We start from the raw sequence: 18,826 nt of genomic DNA on the forward strand, positions 1-18,826 counted from the left end.
TAGACTCCCCCACTAGCGAGAAATAAACTCCCACTAATGAGTCAAAACCAAATGATGGGATGTGTAGGAAGGAACTGCAGATGCTGGTTTATACCAAAGATAAGACACACAGGACTGGAGTAACTCTTAAGAAGGATCTCGACCTGAAACGTCACCCATTCCTTCTCTCCCGAGATGTATTCTGTCCCACTGAGTTACTCCAGCTTTTTGAGTCTCTCTTCAGGAGAGGAATAGATGCTCAGAGTCTCTTGCCCAGAGTTGGGGAATCGAGAACGGTGGCGCAGCGGTAGAGTTGCTGCCTTACAGCGCTTGCAGTGCCGGAGATCCGGGTTCGATCCCGACCAAGGTTGCTGTCTGTATGGAGTCTGTACGTTCTTCCTGTGCCCGCGTGGGTTTTCTCCGAGATCTTCAGTTTCCTCCCACACTCCAAAGACGTTACAGGTTTGTAAGTTAATTGGCTTGGTGTCTGTGTAAATGATCTATAGTGTGTGTAGGATGGATCGCCGGTCGGTGTTTACTCCAGCATTTTGTGTCTATTTTTGGCGTAAACCAGCATCTGCAGTTCCTTTCTCACATTTCACCAGCCTTGATGGGGCCCTGCGAAATCTGTATGAAGACGAAACCGTCAGATCTTGCCGTCAGCTATTTAGTTGGAAAATTGGTGTTTTAGTGTGAATGCTGTATTTTCGACCTCAGAGGTAAGGCACGGAAACTGGATCTTTGGCCCACCGAGTCCGCGCTGACCAGCGATCACCCCACATCCCAACACTATCCTCCACACTAGGGACAATTTACAATTTTACCGAAGCCAATTAACCTACAAACCTGCACGTCTTTGGCGTGTGGGAGGAGACCGGAGAAACCCCACGCAGGTCACGGGGAGAAACTCCGTACAGACAGCGCCCGTAGTCAGGATCGAATCCCGGTGTGAAGCAGCAACTCTACCGCTGTGCCACAGTGGCCGCTCCTGTATTCTTTCCTTGTAAAAACTGTGATTAACATCCATTTTTTTCTTGCTTTCTCTAAAACACAGTCTAATTCTGTTTAAATCGCCGTTAAGTGCACACTAGGGCCAGCACCCTATGGGAGTTGATTTAATGTAAATTGGAGCAAAATTATCAAATTAATAAGTATAACAGGTTTCCGCTCGAGTGTACTTTCCATGTTAGATTAATATTGTCACGGACCTTTTTAGAAGATGCCGCCAAAACTGATTTGACGACGTCAAGTAACCTTGGCATCCCCTCTCTCCATCCCTCCCCCACCCAAATCGTGGGGGAGGGGGAGGGACGGAGAGAGGAGACGCAACACCTGTCCCTATACCTCCCCCCTCGACTCCATCCAGGGACCCCGATAGTCTTTTCAGGTGAGGCAGAGGTTCACTTGCACCTCCTCCAACCTCATCTACTGCATCTGTTGTTCAAGGTGTGGGCTCTTACACATCGGCGAGACCAAACGTAGACTAGGCGATCGTTTCGCTGAACACCTTCGCTCAGTCCACCTGAACCTACTTGACCTGACCTCCCGGTTGCTGGACACTTTAAATCTCCTTCCCGGAGCGGGCGATGCCTACCTGGGTCGCCGTTTGGAGCTCCGAAGCGTTGAGCCGCTGCTCCAACATCGTGGAGCTCTGGTGCGGAGAGCTTCCAACGCGGGCGGCGCTGAACAACATCGTGGAGTCCTGGGGCGCCTTGCAGAGGGTCTACAGCAGCAGTCTCCACCCGGCGCGGCCTGCGGACTTTGGAAGCCGCCGACTCCGGTAGGAGGGGGCGGACTCTGTGTCCACGCCGATGAGGACGTCCCGCAGCCCCGATGTCGGACTTACAACACCCCAGCGAGCGGTCCTGAACATCGGGCCGCCCGTAGCGGCAACTGCGGAGGGCACGGGGAGGCCCTGACCACGGGGAACAGTGGAGGAAGAGACTGACTTTGGTGCCTTCCCACACAGTGGGAAACTTTGATTCTGCTGTGTGGGGATGTTTTATGTCAAACCCTATAGTGTGTTGTGTCCCTTATTTTTATTGTATGGCTGTATGGGAATTTCATTTCACTGTGCCATCTGGCACATGTGATGAATAAATCTATCTTGTATCTTGTAGGGTCTGGACCCGAAACGCCACCCATTACTTTTCTCCAGAGATGCTGCCTGTCCCGCTGAGTTACTCCAGCTTTTTGTGCCTTATCTCCAGTACCTTATGGGAGTTGATTTAATGTAAATAGGAGCATCATTTATAAAGACAACAGTTTTTAGCATTGTATTGCCGCATGCCTTTTTTAGATGCTGTCGCCAAAACTGATTACAATACAATACAATACAATACCATTTATTTGTCATTTGAACCTCACATGAGGTTCAAACGAAATTTGGTTTCTGCAGTAATACAAGAAAAGAACCAAAACACACACCAACACAATTTACACAAACATCCATCGCAGTGAATCTCCTCTTCACTGTGATGGAAGGCAAAGTCTTGTCTCTCCCCTGCTCTCCATTCTTCTCCCGATGTCAAAGTCAAAGCCCCCGGCGGGCGTTAGCAAGTCCGCGGCCATTTAAAGCCGCGCCGGGCAATGTAAGGCCCCGCTCCAGGTCACTTTCAACCCCGCAATTCGGGCGGGAGAAGTCTCCGTTGCCGGTGCCCCGCAAAGCGGTCTCCCACCGGGGACCCGCGAGCTCCCGGTGTCACCATCCACCGGAGTCGGGTCGCAGCCGCGCGCCACCGCAGCTCTCCACGCTCCGAACTCTCCACGCTCCGAACTCTCCACGCTCCGAAGCCGGCCAGCTCCACGATGGTAGGTCCGCAGCTCCGCCGGCTCCGTGACTTGAGCCCCCAGGTCGTTCCGGTTGGAGGCCGCTCCACGGTGCTAGGCCCCAACGACAACGGAGACCCGACAGGGAAAAGGTCGGGTCCCCGTGCAGGGAAGAGATTTTAAAGTTTCCCCCACCCTACCCCCCGCCCCACACACATACACATTTAAAAACCCACTACAAACTATACCCTCAACGGGACAAAATATGTGAAACCGCTGGTGTTTTATAATGCAGGCCGGTTGCCATGGCTGCTGCCATGGATGAACATAAAAGGACTGGGTATCCAGCTAGCCCTCATGGCTCCATTGTTCAGTATCGCAGGGTCCTGGATAAATTCTCCCGCAGTAAACTGATCTCAGGTGGAACAGATTGGGCACCATGTTATAGGCAAGACATTGTCACCCTTGAAAGGGTTCAGAGAAGATTTACGAGGTTGTTAGTGGGTGTGAGCTATAGGGAGAGGTTGAGTAGGCTGGGACGCTATACCTCGGAGCGCAGGAGGATGAGGGTTGATCTTATAGACGTCTATAAAACCATGAGAGGAGTAGATCGGGTAGACTCACACAGTCTCTTGCCCAGAGTAGGGGAATCGAAGACCAGAGGACATAGGTTCAAGGTGAAGGGGAAAAGATTTAATAGGAATCTGAGGGGTGACGTTTTCACGCAAAGGGTGGTGGGTGTATGGAACAAGCTGCCAAAGGAGGTAGCTGAGGCTGGGACTATCCCAATGTTTAAGAAACAGTTAGACAGGTACATGGATAGGACGGGTTTAGAGGGATGTGGACCAAACGCGGGCCGGGGGGACTAGTGTAGCTGGGGCATGTTGGCCGATGTGGGCATGTTGGGCCGAAGGGCCTGTTTCCACGCTGTATCACTCTATGACAGAACTAGTGTAGTACAAACTCCACACAGACAGCACCCGAGGTCGGGATCGAACCTGGGTCTCTGACGCTCGCTGTGAGGCAGCAGCTCTACCAGTAGCTCCACCGTGAAGTCGGCTGCTGAAGTAGTTTGCATTTTAGATGTGGAGAAACATTTCTTTTTAAAGCAAATTAAAATGGCCCTGGCCGCTCCTCTGTTCTGCTGAAGCAATTGATTGTGTTTTATATCAGGCCGGAGGGATCATGCCAGACGACTGTGGTTAACTCCTGACCAGCAGTGAAACAGACAGGTATAAAGTACTATTGATTTTCACCACAATTGATTCATTAAAATTAAGAGAGGGAGGTTAACAGTTTTCCAATGATCACGCGCCGGGACTATCCCAGCGAGCCGGGGCCAAGCCTTCCAGTAGGCCCGACCTGCCCAATGTGGGCCGAGGCCTGGCTCACCAAGAACAGGGACCCGCCCTGTAGGCCCGGCCTGCCCACCGTGGGCTCCAAACTCGGCCCTGAGCCGCCGGCATCGAAGGGACCCGCGAGCAACTGCCAAGAGCGAGGGGGGGGCGACAGTGAGAGAGGGGTCCCATCGGGGAGAGCGAGAGGGCCATCAGAGGGGGGGGGCCTTCAGGAGCGAGGGGGGCCATCAAAGAGCGAGGAGGGCCATTGTGAGCTTCCAGTGGGTATTCCCGAGAACGAAGGGGGGACCTGGAGCGAAGGGGCCTCCGAAAATGAAGGGGGACCCAACCGGGAGCCGATAGAAAAGAGGAATGGGTGACATTTTGGGTCGAGACCCTTCTTCAGACTCGACCCGAAACGTCATCCAGAGATGCTGCCTATGCCTCTGAGTTACTCCAGCGTTTTGTGTCTATCTTCGGTTTAAACCAGCATCTGCAGTTCCTTCCTACACAATGAATCATTAACCATGTGTATTTTTGCTGAAATCAATATCAGCGCTCGTTTAGTGATGAAGGCCTTTCAGTCTATTTTAAGTTATTAGTGTAGCAATTCTGAATTTCCAACCCCTCTCCAGCCACCACATTCCCTAGTTTATAACTGAACTATTATCTAAATTATTTTGGCCCTGCAAAGAAGCAGCACGGTGGCGCAGCGGTAGAGTTGCTGCCTCACAGCGCCAGAGACACGAGATCGATCCTGACCACGGGTGCTGTCTGTATGGAGTTTGTACATTCTCCCCCTTTAACTGCGTGTGTTTTCTCTGGGAGCTCCGGTTTCCTCCCACACTCCAAAGATGTGCAGGTTTGTAGGCTAATTGGCTCCTGTACATTATCCCTAGTGTGCAGGGATAGAAATGGTGAACGGGGTAATCGCGGGTTGGCACGGACTCGGTGGGCCGAATAGCCTGTTTCCATGCTGTATCTCTAAACTAGGGTGGCACGGTGGCGCAGTGGTAGAGTTGCTGCTTTGCAGCGCCAGAGACCCGGGTTCGATCCTGACTACAGATCCTTGTCTGTACGGAGTTTGTGAGTTCTCCCCCTTGACCTGTGTGGGTTTTCTCTGGGAGCTCCGGTTTCCTCCCACACTCCAAAGAATGTCCAGGTTTGTAGATTAATTGGCTCGGTATAAGTGTAAATTATCCCTTGTGTGTATAGGATAGTGTAAGGGTGTTGGGATCGCATGGTGGGGGCGGACTCGGTGGGCCGAAGGGCCTGCTTCAGTGCTGTATCTCTAAACTAAACTAAGAAAGCCAGTGTGGTGACCAATACCAATGTGGTTTTTCAACAGGTGTGAACAGAGAGAGGGGCCAGTTGTACTTGTTACAGTCAGGAATGAGAACTAAATTTTTATCTTAAATACTTCTTTTGGTTAAAGCTGCTTGTTGATTTGACTTCCTGTATTTTTTAGACCATGTTCATAAGTGATAGACGCAGAATTAGGCCATTCGGCCCATCAATCTGGAGAGATGAAATGGGTGACGTTTCGGGTCGAGACCCTTCTTCAGAAGACATATTTTTAATTGTCTACTGTATTATTTTGAATTGTCCACTGTATATTGTGTTATCCTTGTGGGTAGAGGGCCAAGGCAAATTCCTTGTATGTTTAAGAAGGAACTGCAGATGCTGGAAAATCGAAGTTAGACAAAAGTGCTGGAGAAACTCAGCTGGTGCAGCAGCATCTATGGAGCGAAGGAAATAGGCAACATTTCGGGCTGAAACCCTTGGGTATTGACACAAAACTTTGCCTATTTCCTTCGCTCCATAGACGCTGCTGCACCCGCTGAGTTTCTCCAGCACTTTTGTCTAACTTCCTTGTATGTTTACATGCTTGGCTGATAAAATGTATTCAGTTCAATTCAACTCAATTCAAGTCTACTCCGCCATTCAATCATGGCTGATCTATCTCTCCCTCTCAACCCCATTCTCCTGCCTTTTCCCCATAACCTCTGACACCCGAACTAATCAAGAATCTATCTATCTCCACCTTTAAAAAAATATCCATTGACTAGGCCTCCACGGACTGGTTTCTCTGCTAAAAATTCAACCCTTTGAAAAGACTGATGTGAGACTGGTTAATCCTTGAAGGTGCCATTTAAGGAACTCAATACATTGCAACATATCTTTTATATTGAGTAGGAGAGGGAGATAAAACAGTTGTGTGACAATTTTGATGGCAGCTTGGCCTCACCAATTATCTTCATCTATTTTTAAATAGATTGTAGAGAAGAATCATTGCAAGAAATTACATCTCTGTGCAGGATAGAACGCCACAGGAGATCCTTCTTCCCTGTGGCTGTCAAACTGTACAAACTCCTCCCCCTTCTGTCGTGGGGTAGACTGAGACTGAGTCCTCTCCCCCCCCACCCCAGTCTTTGCACATCCCCCAATCCTTTCCACTCGTCACTTTAATTTCCCGTTTCGTGTATTTTGTGCTTTTATGACTGTTGGCAGATCAATAGACAATAGGTGCAGGAGTTGACCATTCGGCCCTTCGTGCCAGCACCGCCATTCAATGTGATCATGGCTGATCATCCCCAATCAGTACCCCGTACCTGTCTTCTCCCTCTATCCCCTGACTCCGCTATCTTTAGGAGCCCTGTCTGGCTCTCTCGTGAAAGTATCCAGGGAACCGGCCTCTGAGGCAGAGAATTCCACAGACTCACAACTCTCTGTGTGAAGAAGAGAGTTTGCCCCCTGGGGAGTAATCAGAGTTCTATCGTATTGTATCTTCCACTGTCGAAATCTGGCCCGCTTCCTTCATGTCGAACAGAACGTAGACAAGAATGCAGTACAGTAACAGGCCGTTCGGCCCACAATGTCTGTGCTGAACATGGATTCCAGGGTAAACCGGTCTCCTCTGCCTGCACATGATCCATAGCTCTCTATTGCTACCACCACCACGTTCCTGGCACCCACCACTGTGCAAAACCTGCAACGCACATTCCCTTTAAACTTTGCCCCGCTCCGCTTAAAGCAAGGGTCGGCAACCTGCGGCCCGTAACCCGAAATCATCTGCCCCGCAGGCGGATTTTTTCCCCCCGTAATCATCCGGCCCGCGCACTTTCTGTGAACATGTTTGAGAAAGAACTGCAGATGCTGGAAAAATCGACGGTAGAGAAAAAATGCTGGAGAAACTCAGCGGGTGGAGACATGCAAGGATTGTATGAGGCTGCCTCACCCGCTGAGTTTCTCCAGCATTTTTGTCCACCTTGTGTGAACACGTGATTTGATGCCTGACCTCCGTGGCGGGATGGGGGTGGGATCCATGTATACACGTGATAGATGTGGCCCGCCATCCGCTCACAGGCGTGTGTCCCGGCCCCTATGCAGAACAAGGTTGCCCATCCCTGGCTTAAAGCTAAGTTCTCTAGTCTTTGGTATCTCCACCATGAGAAAAAGGTTTCTGAATGCTTGCCCTACATTTTTTATTTAATTTAGAGATCCAGCGTGACAAAAGGCCCTTCGGCCCACTGAGACCACGCTGACCATGGATTACTAGTTCTATGTTACCTCACGTTTGTATAGTACACACTAGGGGCAATTTACAGAGGCTATCCTACAAACCTGCACGTTTCTTTGGAGAGTAGGAGAAAACCGGAGCACCCGGAGAAAACCTATGCGGTCACAGGGAGCACGTACAAACTGCACAGACAGCAACTGTAGTCAGGATGGAATTCTTAGTGTTGTACTTCCGGTGGCGCTGGTGCCAGCAGCCTCCACCTACAGCCCGGTATCTTTTTGTTTTTTTGTTTATTTAGTTATGTAAAAGTGTGTTTTTTTGTGTTTTTTTTGTGTTTTTATGTGGGGGAAGAGGGCACGGTGCGGGGGATACCGTCCTTCAGCCGCTTCCTGGTGAGGACGCGACTATTATTCGAGTCGCGTCCTCGCCCCCCCCCCCCCCCCCCCACAGCGGCCTACCTACCTGGATTGGCGCGGCCTTTCCTGCCGGGATCGACCGGAGCTCCAGCAGCGGCGGGACAGCGCTGGAACATCGCGGGGCTGGCGATGCCTTACTGGGGGTCACCGTCTGGAGCCCGGAGTGCTGGACCTGCTGCACCGACATCATGGAGCTGCGGTTTGCGGAGCTCCCAACGCGGGCGGCGCTGATGGACAGCGCGGGGTCCTGCGACTCTGCCCGGCTCGGCCTGCGGACTCAGGAGCTGCAGACTCCGGCAGCGGGAGGCGGCTGATCAGGAGGTCCGGGCCGCTGAGGAGGAGGATGCTCACCGTCGGGGTTCGGTGTCGGCGTTCCACCAGCCCGGCGTGAGGGCCTGAACATCGGGCCACCCGGGGCGGCGACTGCAGGTGCTCGGAAGGCCCCGACCACAGATGAACACGGAGGGGAGGCTGGCTGGACTATGGTGCCATCCTCACCTTGGTGCCATTTATGTTATGTTGTGTTGTGGACTTTCTGTGTTTGTGCTTTTTTTTAATTCAATTTCAATTTTATTTTTTAATATGCTTTATTATTTATTTATTATTTATTTATTTTTTTGGTGGTTTTTTTTTATGATACTGCCTGTAAGGGAAATTCATTTTGTTGTCTCAAATTGAGACAATGACAATAAATTTGAATACAATACAATACAGGTCTCTGGCACTGTGAGGCAGCAGCTCTACCCGCTGCGCCACCATGCCACCCAGTGCCCCGCCTAAGCTACAAGGTGAATGATGTTTCGGTTAGTTTTTAGTTTTGTTTAACGGAAGCAGGCCCTTCAGCCCACCGAGTCCGCGTGGGTCGACCAGCAATCCCAGCACACTTACACTTATCCCAAACACACCCCGGACAATTTACCATTTTACCAAAGCCAATTAACCTACAAACCTGCCCGTCTTTGGAGTGTGGAAGGGAACCGGAGAACTCAGGGGAAACCCACGCAGGTCACGGGGCGAACGTACAAACTCCGTACAGACAGCACCCGTAGTCAGGATTGAACCAGGGTCACTTGCGCTGTGAGGCAGCAACTCAACCCGCTGTGCCACCATGCTGCCTTGTTGCAGCCCTTGCACATTTTTTTTAACCTGTACTTTCCCTGTAGCTGCAAGAAGAGTCTGGACACAAAACATCACCTATCCATGTTCTCCAGAGATGCTGCCTGACCCGCTGAGATACTCCGGCACTCTGTGTCCTATTGTGTACCTACCAGCACCTGCAGTTCTTTATTTCTACCTATAGACAATAGACAATAGGTGCAGGATTAGGCCATTCGGCCCTTTGAGTCAGCACCGCTATGCAATGTGATCATGGCTGATCATCCACAATCAGTACCCCGTTCCTGCCTTCTCCCCATTTCCCCTGACTCCGCTATCTTGAAGAGCTCTATCAAACTCTCTCTTGAACGCATCCAGAGAATCGGCCTCCACTGCCTTCAGAGGCAGAGAAATCCACACATTCACAACTCTCTGTGTGAAAAAGTTTTTCCTCATCTCCGTTCTAAATGGCCTACCCCTTATTCTTAAACTGTGGCCCCTGATTCTGGACTCCCCCAACATCGGGAACATGTTTCCTGCCCCTAGCGTGTCCAAACCTTTAATAATCTTGTATGTTTCAATAGATCACCTCTCATCCTTTTAAATTCCAGAGTGTACAAGCCCAGCCGCTCCATTCTCTCAGCATATGACAGTCATATGTTTATTTTCCCTTTTGCACTATTTGATGTGCTTGTGCATATGATTTGATTTACTGGGTTCGTAAGCTCAACACAGGCTGAGTGTACAGTGTTATGTGAAACGGTTTACCATCTGAAAAAGGATCCTGCATATGTAGCCACATTTGCTCGTAATTCAACAATGCCCGAGAGCACTAAATAATGAAGAGAATTTACCAGGGACCCAGAGGAATACAGAAAGGTCAAAGGAATGGGTAATGTAATTGCAATATCAAACTTTTCCAATGTCGATCTCCACGTTGCCATTACTACTCAGGCAGGTCGGAGTGAATTTACGCAGATTACGAAAGAACGACTCTTCCAGTCGTTATTTCCAGTTTAATGGATTCTTTATAGAAGTAGTTGTACAAACAAAGCAATGATTCATACCATGTACTCCTTATTCTCGTACAAGCTGTAACCTCCCATTCTCTCTCATCTGGTAAGGACTGTGTACTCTCTCTCCCTTGCATGGTCTGATCTGGCCACTCCCCGTGACTACGCTATGTGTAACATCGTACAAAGCATCAAGAGCCCCCCCCCCCCCCCCCCCCCCCCCCCACCAAGTGTTCAAAATAATCCTTCAGGAAATATGTAGACAAAATAATAATCTATGCCAAGTGTAGCTAGCCCAAACCTAAACGGCTCCTACAGGTAAGAAAGCAGCAAAATAAACATGTTATGGTGACGCGGTGGCGCTGCGGTTGATTTGCTGCCTTACAGCGCTTGCAACAACTGTGACCCGGTTTCGATCCCGACTACGGGCGCTGTCTGTACGGAGTTTGTACGTTCTCCCCATGATCCGCGTGGGTTTTCTCCAAGATCTCCGGTTTCCTCCCGCGTTCCAAAGACGTTACAGGCTTGTCGGTGAATTGGCTTCGGTGTACGTGTAAATTGTCCCTAGTGCGTGTAGGACAGGTGTTAGTGCGCGGGCATCGCTGACTTGGTGGGCCAAAGAGCCTGTTTCCGCGCTGTATCTCTAAACTAAATTGATCAAGGGGCAAAAAAACGTTAACTTACACATTTTGATGTGAGTGGTGAAATAGAAACAAACTGGGCAAAAGATTGGGAAGATTTCTTGTTGAGAGGTTTTTGGGTGTGCTTTCACAAGAATAACAAACATAACTTGCAAGAACAGGAAACCATTAGCGATATAAATGGTGCTACTAGAAAATAGATTGGAGTGTCAGATTAATGCAATTACCATAGTGAAGGGCTTGGATAGAGTGGATGTGGAGAGCATGTACCACTCGTATCACTTATGAACTTATGACCTGGTGTAACTGGCTACGTTTTCCTACGTTTACTGCTATAGTTTTCCAGGGAAAACAGCTGACTTAGAGGCAAGAAGACACATAGAACTGCAGATGCTCATTTACTAAAAATAAAAAAAGACACAAAGTGCTGGAGTAACTCAGTAAGACAGGCACCATCTCCGGATTTCGGGTCGAGACTAACGAAGAGTCCTGACCTGGAACATCACAGATCCATGTTCTCCAGAGATGCTGCCGGACCCACTGAGTTACTCCAGCACTCTGTGAAACGTCACCTATCCATGTTCTCCAGGGAGGCTGCCTGACCCTCTGAGTTACTCCAGCACTCTGTGAAACGTCACCTATCCATGTTCTCCAGGGAGGCTGCCTGACCCGCTGAGTTACTCCAGCATTTTGCGCCTTTAGTTTTTTAGAGGGAAGAAGATACTCCAGGTTGGTAACAAAGTCAATGGGGTTATCCTATGTAAACCAGTTGGATTGCAGGAACTTTTCCTTGCCAGAGGATAGAAACAAAATGCTGGAGTAACTCAATGGGACAGGCAGCGTCTCTGGGGAGAAGGAACGGGTGACGTTTCAGGTCGAGACCCTTCTTCACACTGAAAGTCAAGGGAAAAGGGAAACGAGAGATATAGACGGTGATGTAGAGAGATAAAGAACAATGAATGAAAGATATGCAAAGACATAACGATGATATAGGAAACAGGCCATTGTTAGCTGTTTGTCATAAGGTCATAAGGGATAGGAGTAGACTTGATGGGCTGAATGGCCCATTTCCACTACTATCACTTATGAACTTATGACCTGGTGTACTGTCAATGTTCCTACTATAGTTTTCCAGGGAATACAGCTGACTTGGAGCCAAGAAGACATGTGGAACTGCAGATGCTAATTTGCTATAAAAAAAAGATACAAAGTGCTGGAGTAACTCAGTAAGACAGGCTCCATCTTTAGATTTCTGGTTGAGACTCACCAAGAGTCCTGACCCGGAACGTCGCCGATCCATGCTCTCCAGAGATGCTGCCTGACCCGCTGAGTTTCTCCAGCACTTTGCGCCTTTAGTTTTTTAGAGGGAAGTAGGTACTCCAGGTTGGTAACGGGTCGATGGGGTTATCCTATGTAAACCAGTTGGATTGCAGGAACTTCTCTTTGCCAGAGGATAGAAACAAAATGCTGGAGTTTTTTTTCCTCGTGTCTAGCCATCTTCTATATCACGTCTTAGGTATGTTACAAAACCTACCTGAATCGTCATTGAGAATCTGTCCCAGCCCCGTGTGTGTGATTTTGGCGCTGTTTTGAGGGGCTGGTTTAAAACGCGATTTTTACTAGGCTGTTGCAATCGAAAATGTTCAGCCTAGTAAATCATTAACGAAAAATCGCTGAAAGACCCCGTCGCAAAAGGTATTATTAGTTTTTATGGCCTTGTATAATAGTTATAGTAGTTTTAAAATCACTCTCTAAACCCGCGACCTCTCGCAGCCCCAGGGTTTTATAAAGCAAACAATTAAAGGTATGTACCTTATTTTTACATTAAAAGGGGCTTCTTAAGAACCCTGTATATAAAGTTTTCGATAGCGAGTAGCTCATTTTGGGCTCTTTATATCCCGCAGTATTTTTCTGGGCATTTGAGGGCACAAATCCAGCGCAATGTGAACGTTCTAAACCAGCGCGTTCATGGGATCCCACTAGAAAGCTGATTTAAAATGGACTTTAATTTACAGCAATTGAACACTAAATTCCTTCCATTTGGCCTATAAATTGATGTAAATGAGATTTAAAAATCATGTTTTATTGTGAATTATTTGTGAATATTATTTGGACACTTAGGCTATTTAAAAATGTTAATCATTTATTAAGAAATGGATAGATGTTTAGATCTAGTAATTGAAGTTTGAAATTAGCTACAATTGGGTAACTAACTAATTATATGCGTTAATTTCAGGTCATCCAAGTAAGATTATTTTATATTTGTTTCAGAATGGTTCAATCTATGATAACTGAACATTTCATTCAGTTCCCTTAATTTTTAAGAAGGTTATGGGCTTTTGACTGTCCATGATCACAGCTTTTTTGTTATGTCCATAGAAAATCAATAGGGAACAAGATGCTAATTTCCGAGTGTGAAAATGGCCATAACTTTTTTATTACTTGAGATATGAAAGTGAATTGGGTGTCAAATTAAACTTATTTTTATGCTTTATCTGATGGGATAAATTGCAGACTTGATTTTTTAAATCTCAAAATTTTGTAACATTGCTACGTCTTTCCGGTGGTTGGCGCAGGCGAGCGCAGCGGCATTTGGTTCGGCCAGGTCATCTTCGGTACATTGTGGAGCTTGGCTACATCTTATGATGTGTTCCATGGTTTGTGATTTGACACACACACATGTATCGGAAGTTGTTATTTTCCATTTCTTCATGGACACCAGACAGCCCAAGGTTGATCGTGGCTGGGGTGATGCCTCTCTCCATCCATTGGCTTGGCTGGCTGTTCCACTGGTTCTGCCATTCAGTAATCCTGGCATCAGTTGGGGTGGTCTCCAGTACTTCAGTGGTGGCCAGGAAGCTGCTGGAGCTGAGCCGTTTCTGGGCAGCAGAGTGCTCATGGAGTGAGTGCTGGAGTAACTCAGCAGGACAGGCAGCATCTCTGGAGAGAAGGAATGGGTGCATTACATAAATGCTGCAGACTGTGGTGTTTGCTCTCTCCTGATTGTGCTTTCCATTGTGCTGTGGTCAAAAGTCCACGAAAAAAGCCATGATTCTCATGTACACAATGAAAGCCAGATATTCCAATAACAATGACCTAATCTTAAATCCTTTTTAACCCCACAGGTATTAACATCGTGTCGAGTCTTCCTGTTGGCTGCACGGATCCCCACCAAGGTAGAATGAAACTACTTATCTTTCTTGTGGCTCTCCCTCATGGTATGTGGAATGTATTGAGAAGTGAGGAGTTAACTTAATTTAACGACATTCTCAAGCTGGAAAGGGCACCGAGAAGATTTACGAGGATGTTACCTGGGCTAGAGGGCCTGAGCTACAGGGAGAGGTTGAGTAGGCTGGGACTCGTTGGAGGAGGATGAGGGGTGATCTTATAGAGGTGTACAAAATCATGAGAGGAATAGGTCGGGTAGACGCGCAGAGTCTTTGGCCCAGAGTAGGTGAATCGAAGACCAGAGGACATAGGTTTATGATGAAAGGGAGGAAGATTTAATTGGGAATCTGAGGGGTAACATTTTCACACAAAAGTGTGGTAGGTGTATGGAACGAGCTGCCAGAGGAGATAGTTGAGGCAGGTACTATTGCAAAATTGAAGAAACAATACAATACAATACAATACAATACAAATTTATTGTCATTTGAGCCCCAGTGAGACTCAAACGAAATGATCCCCTTAGCCACAAGGGCCACATCTAACTCCCTCTTAAATATAGCCAAATGAATTGGCCTCAACTACCTTCTGTGGCAGAGAATTCCAGAGATTCACCATTCTCTGTGTGAAAAATGTTTTCCTCATCTCGGTCCTAAAAGATTTCCCCCTTATCCTTAAACTGTGACCCCTTGTTCTGGACATCCTCAACATCGGGAACAATCTTCCCGCATCTAGCCTGTCCAACCCCTTAAGAATTTTGTAAGTTCCTATAAGATCCCCTCTCAATCTCCTAAATTCTAGAGAGTATAAACCAAGTCTTCCATCCCCGCGATACGGGCTGGAGAAGTCGCGTCCGGACATCCCAGGAATCAGTCTGGTGAACCGTCTCTGCACTCCCTCTATGGCAATAATGTCCTTCCTCAGATTTGGAGACCAAAGCTGTACGCAATACTCCAGGTGTGAGTCACCAAGACCCTGTACCACGCTCCGTAGAACCTCCCTGCCCCTATATGGTGATCCTTTTGCAATGAAAATCTAACATACCCCGGGTCGCTCAGGTTACTGCCTGCTGCACCTGCATGCTAGGCTACCTTCAATGAAAGGGGGGAAGATTTAATTGGGAATCTGAGGGGTAACATTTTCACACAAAAATGTTGTAGATGTATGGATCGAGCTGCCAGAGGAGATAGTTGAGGAAGGTACTATTGCAACATTGAAGAAACAGCTAGAAAACAGGTACATGGATAGGACAGGTTGGAAGGGATATGGGCCAAACGCAGGCTGGTGGGACTAGTGTAGCTGCGACATGTTGACCGGTGTGGGCAAGTTGGGCCGAAGGGCCTGTTTCCATGCTGTATCACTCTATGACCTATGATTATGATTAATTTTTGTTCATAAGTCATAGGAGCAGAATTCAGCCATTCGGCCCATCAAGTCTACTCCAACCATTCGATCAAGGCTGTTCACAAAGTTGACAGATGTACGAAAGGGATTAAGAGTATTTAGCTTTAATTTTAAAGATACAGTGTGGAAACAGGCCCTTCGGCCCACCGAGGCCGCACCGACCAGCGATCACCTCGTATACTAGCACTATCCCATACACTAGGGACATTTTAACAAATTTACCAAAGCCAATTAACCTACAAACTTGTACGTCTTTGGGGTGTGGGAGGAAACTTGAGCACCCGGAGAAAACCCACGCGGTCAAGGGGAAAACGAACAAACTCCAAACGATATCAATGTATATTCCACTGGCGCATCTGGTAGAGTTGCCCCCTCACAGTGCCAAAGACCCGGGTTCGATCTTGGCCTTGGGTGCTGTCCATGTGGAGTTTGCACGTTCTCCCCGTGACCGTGTGGGTTTCGTCCTGGCCTTCCGGTTTCCTCCCCCATCCCAAACACGAGCGGGTTTGTTATGCCCCTGTCCCACTTAGGAAACCTGAACGGAAACCTCTGGAGACTTTGCGCCCCACCGAAGGTTTCCGTGCGGTTCCCGGAGGTTCCCGGAGGTTTTTGTCAGCCTACCTGCTTCCACTACCTGTAACCTCCGGCAACCACCTGCAACCTCCGGGAAACATGAAAACCTTGGGTGGGGGGCAAAGTCTCCAGAGGTTTCCGTTCAGGTTTCCTAAGTGAGACAGGGGCATAAGTCTGATTGGCTTCTGTAAATTGTCCCTGGTGTGTATGTCGGGAGTGGATGTAAAAGTGGGAACACATGGAGCTAGTGGGAATGGGTGCTCAATGGTCAGCGTACACTGAGTTCCCAAAAGGCCCGTATCCAAATCTAAACCTAAATCTTTAATCATGTATTGTCCTTCCACTGGCTGGTTAGCATGCAACAAAAGCACTGTACCTCGGCACACGTGATAATAAACTAAACTGAAACTACATATTATGTTCCTTGGAGTTAGTTCAGCTGGGTTAGTTCCTGGGATGAGCCTATGTATCCTATGAGACTGAGCGCACATGATTAATTAATTAAGTAATGGAGGGCTGCCAACATTGGGTGAGAGTTGAGAGTGAGAAATCTGGACCCAGCCTATGACAAAGTCTACGACAAGCTATCACCTAGGTGACGTCAAGCTACTTCGACCAGCGACACAATTTCTCGCGACTTGGGACGTCCACCTACGACCACACCTACGACAACCTACGATCACACAGGCGACAACCTACGACAACCGAAGTCAACTTAGTCCAGATACGACAAGCTACGATCCTGTCAGCGACAACTGAAGACGTCAAATTCTGTGATCAGCGTGAGAATTATGTGAAATGCGTGAGAGTTGGCAGCGCTGAGCAATGACACACAGCTCTGAAAGAAGGCCTTTTGGCAAGTTGTTCCTGTGCCAGTCAAAATCGGAAATATAAGGCCATGAGACCTAGGAACAGAATTAGCCCATTCGACCCATCAAGTCTGTTCCGCCATTTTTCCCTCTCAACCCCATTCTCCTGCCTTCTCCTCTTAATCCCTGACACCCATTCTGGTCAAGATCCTATCAATCTCTGCATTAGAAATATCCACCGTCTTGGCCTTCACAGCCACCTGTGGCAAAGCATTCCAGAGATTGTCCATCCTCTGTATGAATAAATGTCTCTGCATATCTATTCTAAAGGTACGTCCTTGTATTCTGAGGCTGTGCCCTCTAATTCTGGACTCTCCCATTACTGGAAACATCCTCTCCACGTCCACTCTATCCAGGCCTTTCATTATCCGATAGGTTTCAATGAGATCCCCGCCCTCATCCTTCTAAACTCCAGCGAGTCCAGGCCCAAACCATTGAGGATATGCATTTAGGCACCAGGGCCAAGGTTGTCACTGCGGATGGCGAGAGCTAAGTGTTTGAGATCCTCGCGGGGGTCTCACAGGGAGGCCCGCTGGCACCCTTTCTCTTCATCATTGTCCTTGATTATGCCATGAGGCCGGCGCTCAAGGAACATGAGGACCACGGCTTCACAATCGCCTCAAGGCGTCCGAGAAGAGTCGGGCCTGTCAACTTGTCAGACCACGACTTCGCTGGTGACATCGTCTAGCTGTCAGACCAGATTGGGAATGCGCAGGAGCAGCTCGGCAGAGTTGAGACGGAGTGGGAAAAAGCGGGCCTCCACCTCAATGCCAAGAAGACGGAGTTCAAACGTCGGTGATCATGAGCTTCTCAAGACCGGTGGCGGAGCATCTCTCAATAAAGTGGAGGACGTCAAGCACCTGGGAGCGAGGATGCAGCGCCCAGAGAATGACATCAAGGTCCGGAAAGCGCTCGCATGGAAAGCCCTCAATAACATGGGGGGAAATCTGGACGTCTCAGATGTCTAAGGGACTCAAACTGAGATTCTTCCATGCCACTGCAGAGACCATATAATTGTACGGGTGTGAGGCATGGACTTGAGCACTGTCCAAATATCAATAGACAATAGGTGCAGGAGTAGGCCATTCGGCCCTTCGAGCCAGCACCACCATTCAATGTGTTCATGGCTGATCATCCCAAATCAGTACCCCGTTCCTGCCTTCTCCCCATATCCCCTGACTCTGCTATCTTTAAGAGCCCTATCTAGCCCTCTCTTCAAAATAAATAATAAACAAACAAATAAATAAATAAAAAAGCATCCAGAGAACTGGCCTCCACCGCCCTCTGAGGCAGAGAATTCCACAGACTCGCCACTCTCTGTGAGAAAAAGTGTTTCCTTGTGTCTGTTCTAAATGGCTTACTCCTTATTCTTAAACTGTGGCCCCTGGTTCTGGACTCCCCCAACATCGGGGACATGTTTCTTGCCTCTAGCATGTCCAAACCATTAACAAATCTATATGTTTCAGTGAGATCACCTCTCATCCTTCTAAACTCCAGAGTGTACAAGCCCAGCTGCTCCATTCTCTCAGCCTATGACAGTCCCGCCATCCCGGGAATTAACCTTGTAAACCTACTCTGCACTCCTTCAATAGCAAGAATGTCCCTCAAATTAAGGGACCAAAACTGCACACAATACTCCAGGTGTGGTCTCACTAGGGCTCTGTACAACTGCAGAATTACCTCTTTGCTCCTATATTCGATTCCTCTTGTTATAAAGGCCAACATGCCATTCGCTCTCTTCACTGCCTGTTGTACCTGCATGCTTACTTTCATAGTCTGATGTATAAGCACCCCTCAGATCCCGTTGTACTTCACCTTTTCCCTACTTGAAGCCATTGAGATAGCAATCTGCCTTCCTGTTTTTGCTACCAAAGTGGATAACCTCACATTTATCCGCATAAAACTTCATCTGCCATGCATCTGCCCACTCCCCCAACCTGTCCAAGTCACTCTGCATTCTCATAGCATCCTCCTCACAGTACACACTGCCACCCAGCTTTGTGTCATCTGCAAATTTGCTAATGTTACTTTGAATCCCTTCATCC

The 18,826-nt window shown here is 48.3% G+C and overlaps 1 protein-coding gene across 4 annotated transcripts in view; it reads left to right on the forward strand.

Annotated features, from left to right (window-relative positions):
• Positions 1–18,826, forward strand: part of LOC129708531 (F-actin-uncapping protein LRRC16A-like) — a 301,981-nt gene that overhangs the window by 45,585 nt on the left and 237,570 nt on the right. For all 4 annotated transcript variants that reach the window (XM_055654335.1, XM_055654351.1, XM_055654347.1 and 1 more), the window contains exon 3: positions 13,896–13,946. In XM_055654335.1, coding sequence (XP_055510310.1) covers positions 13,896–13,946 — 51 coding nt within the window. The remainder of the gene's footprint in view (positions 1–13,895; positions 13,947–18,826) is intronic.

Source organism: Leucoraja erinacea, chromosome 2 (genome assembly GCF_028641065.1).
Source record: "Leucoraja erinacea ecotype New England chromosome 2, Leri_hhj_1, whole genome shotgun sequence".
NCBI classification, from domain to species: domain Eukaryota; kingdom Metazoa; phylum Chordata; class Chondrichthyes; order Rajiformes; family Rajidae; genus Leucoraja; species Leucoraja erinaceus.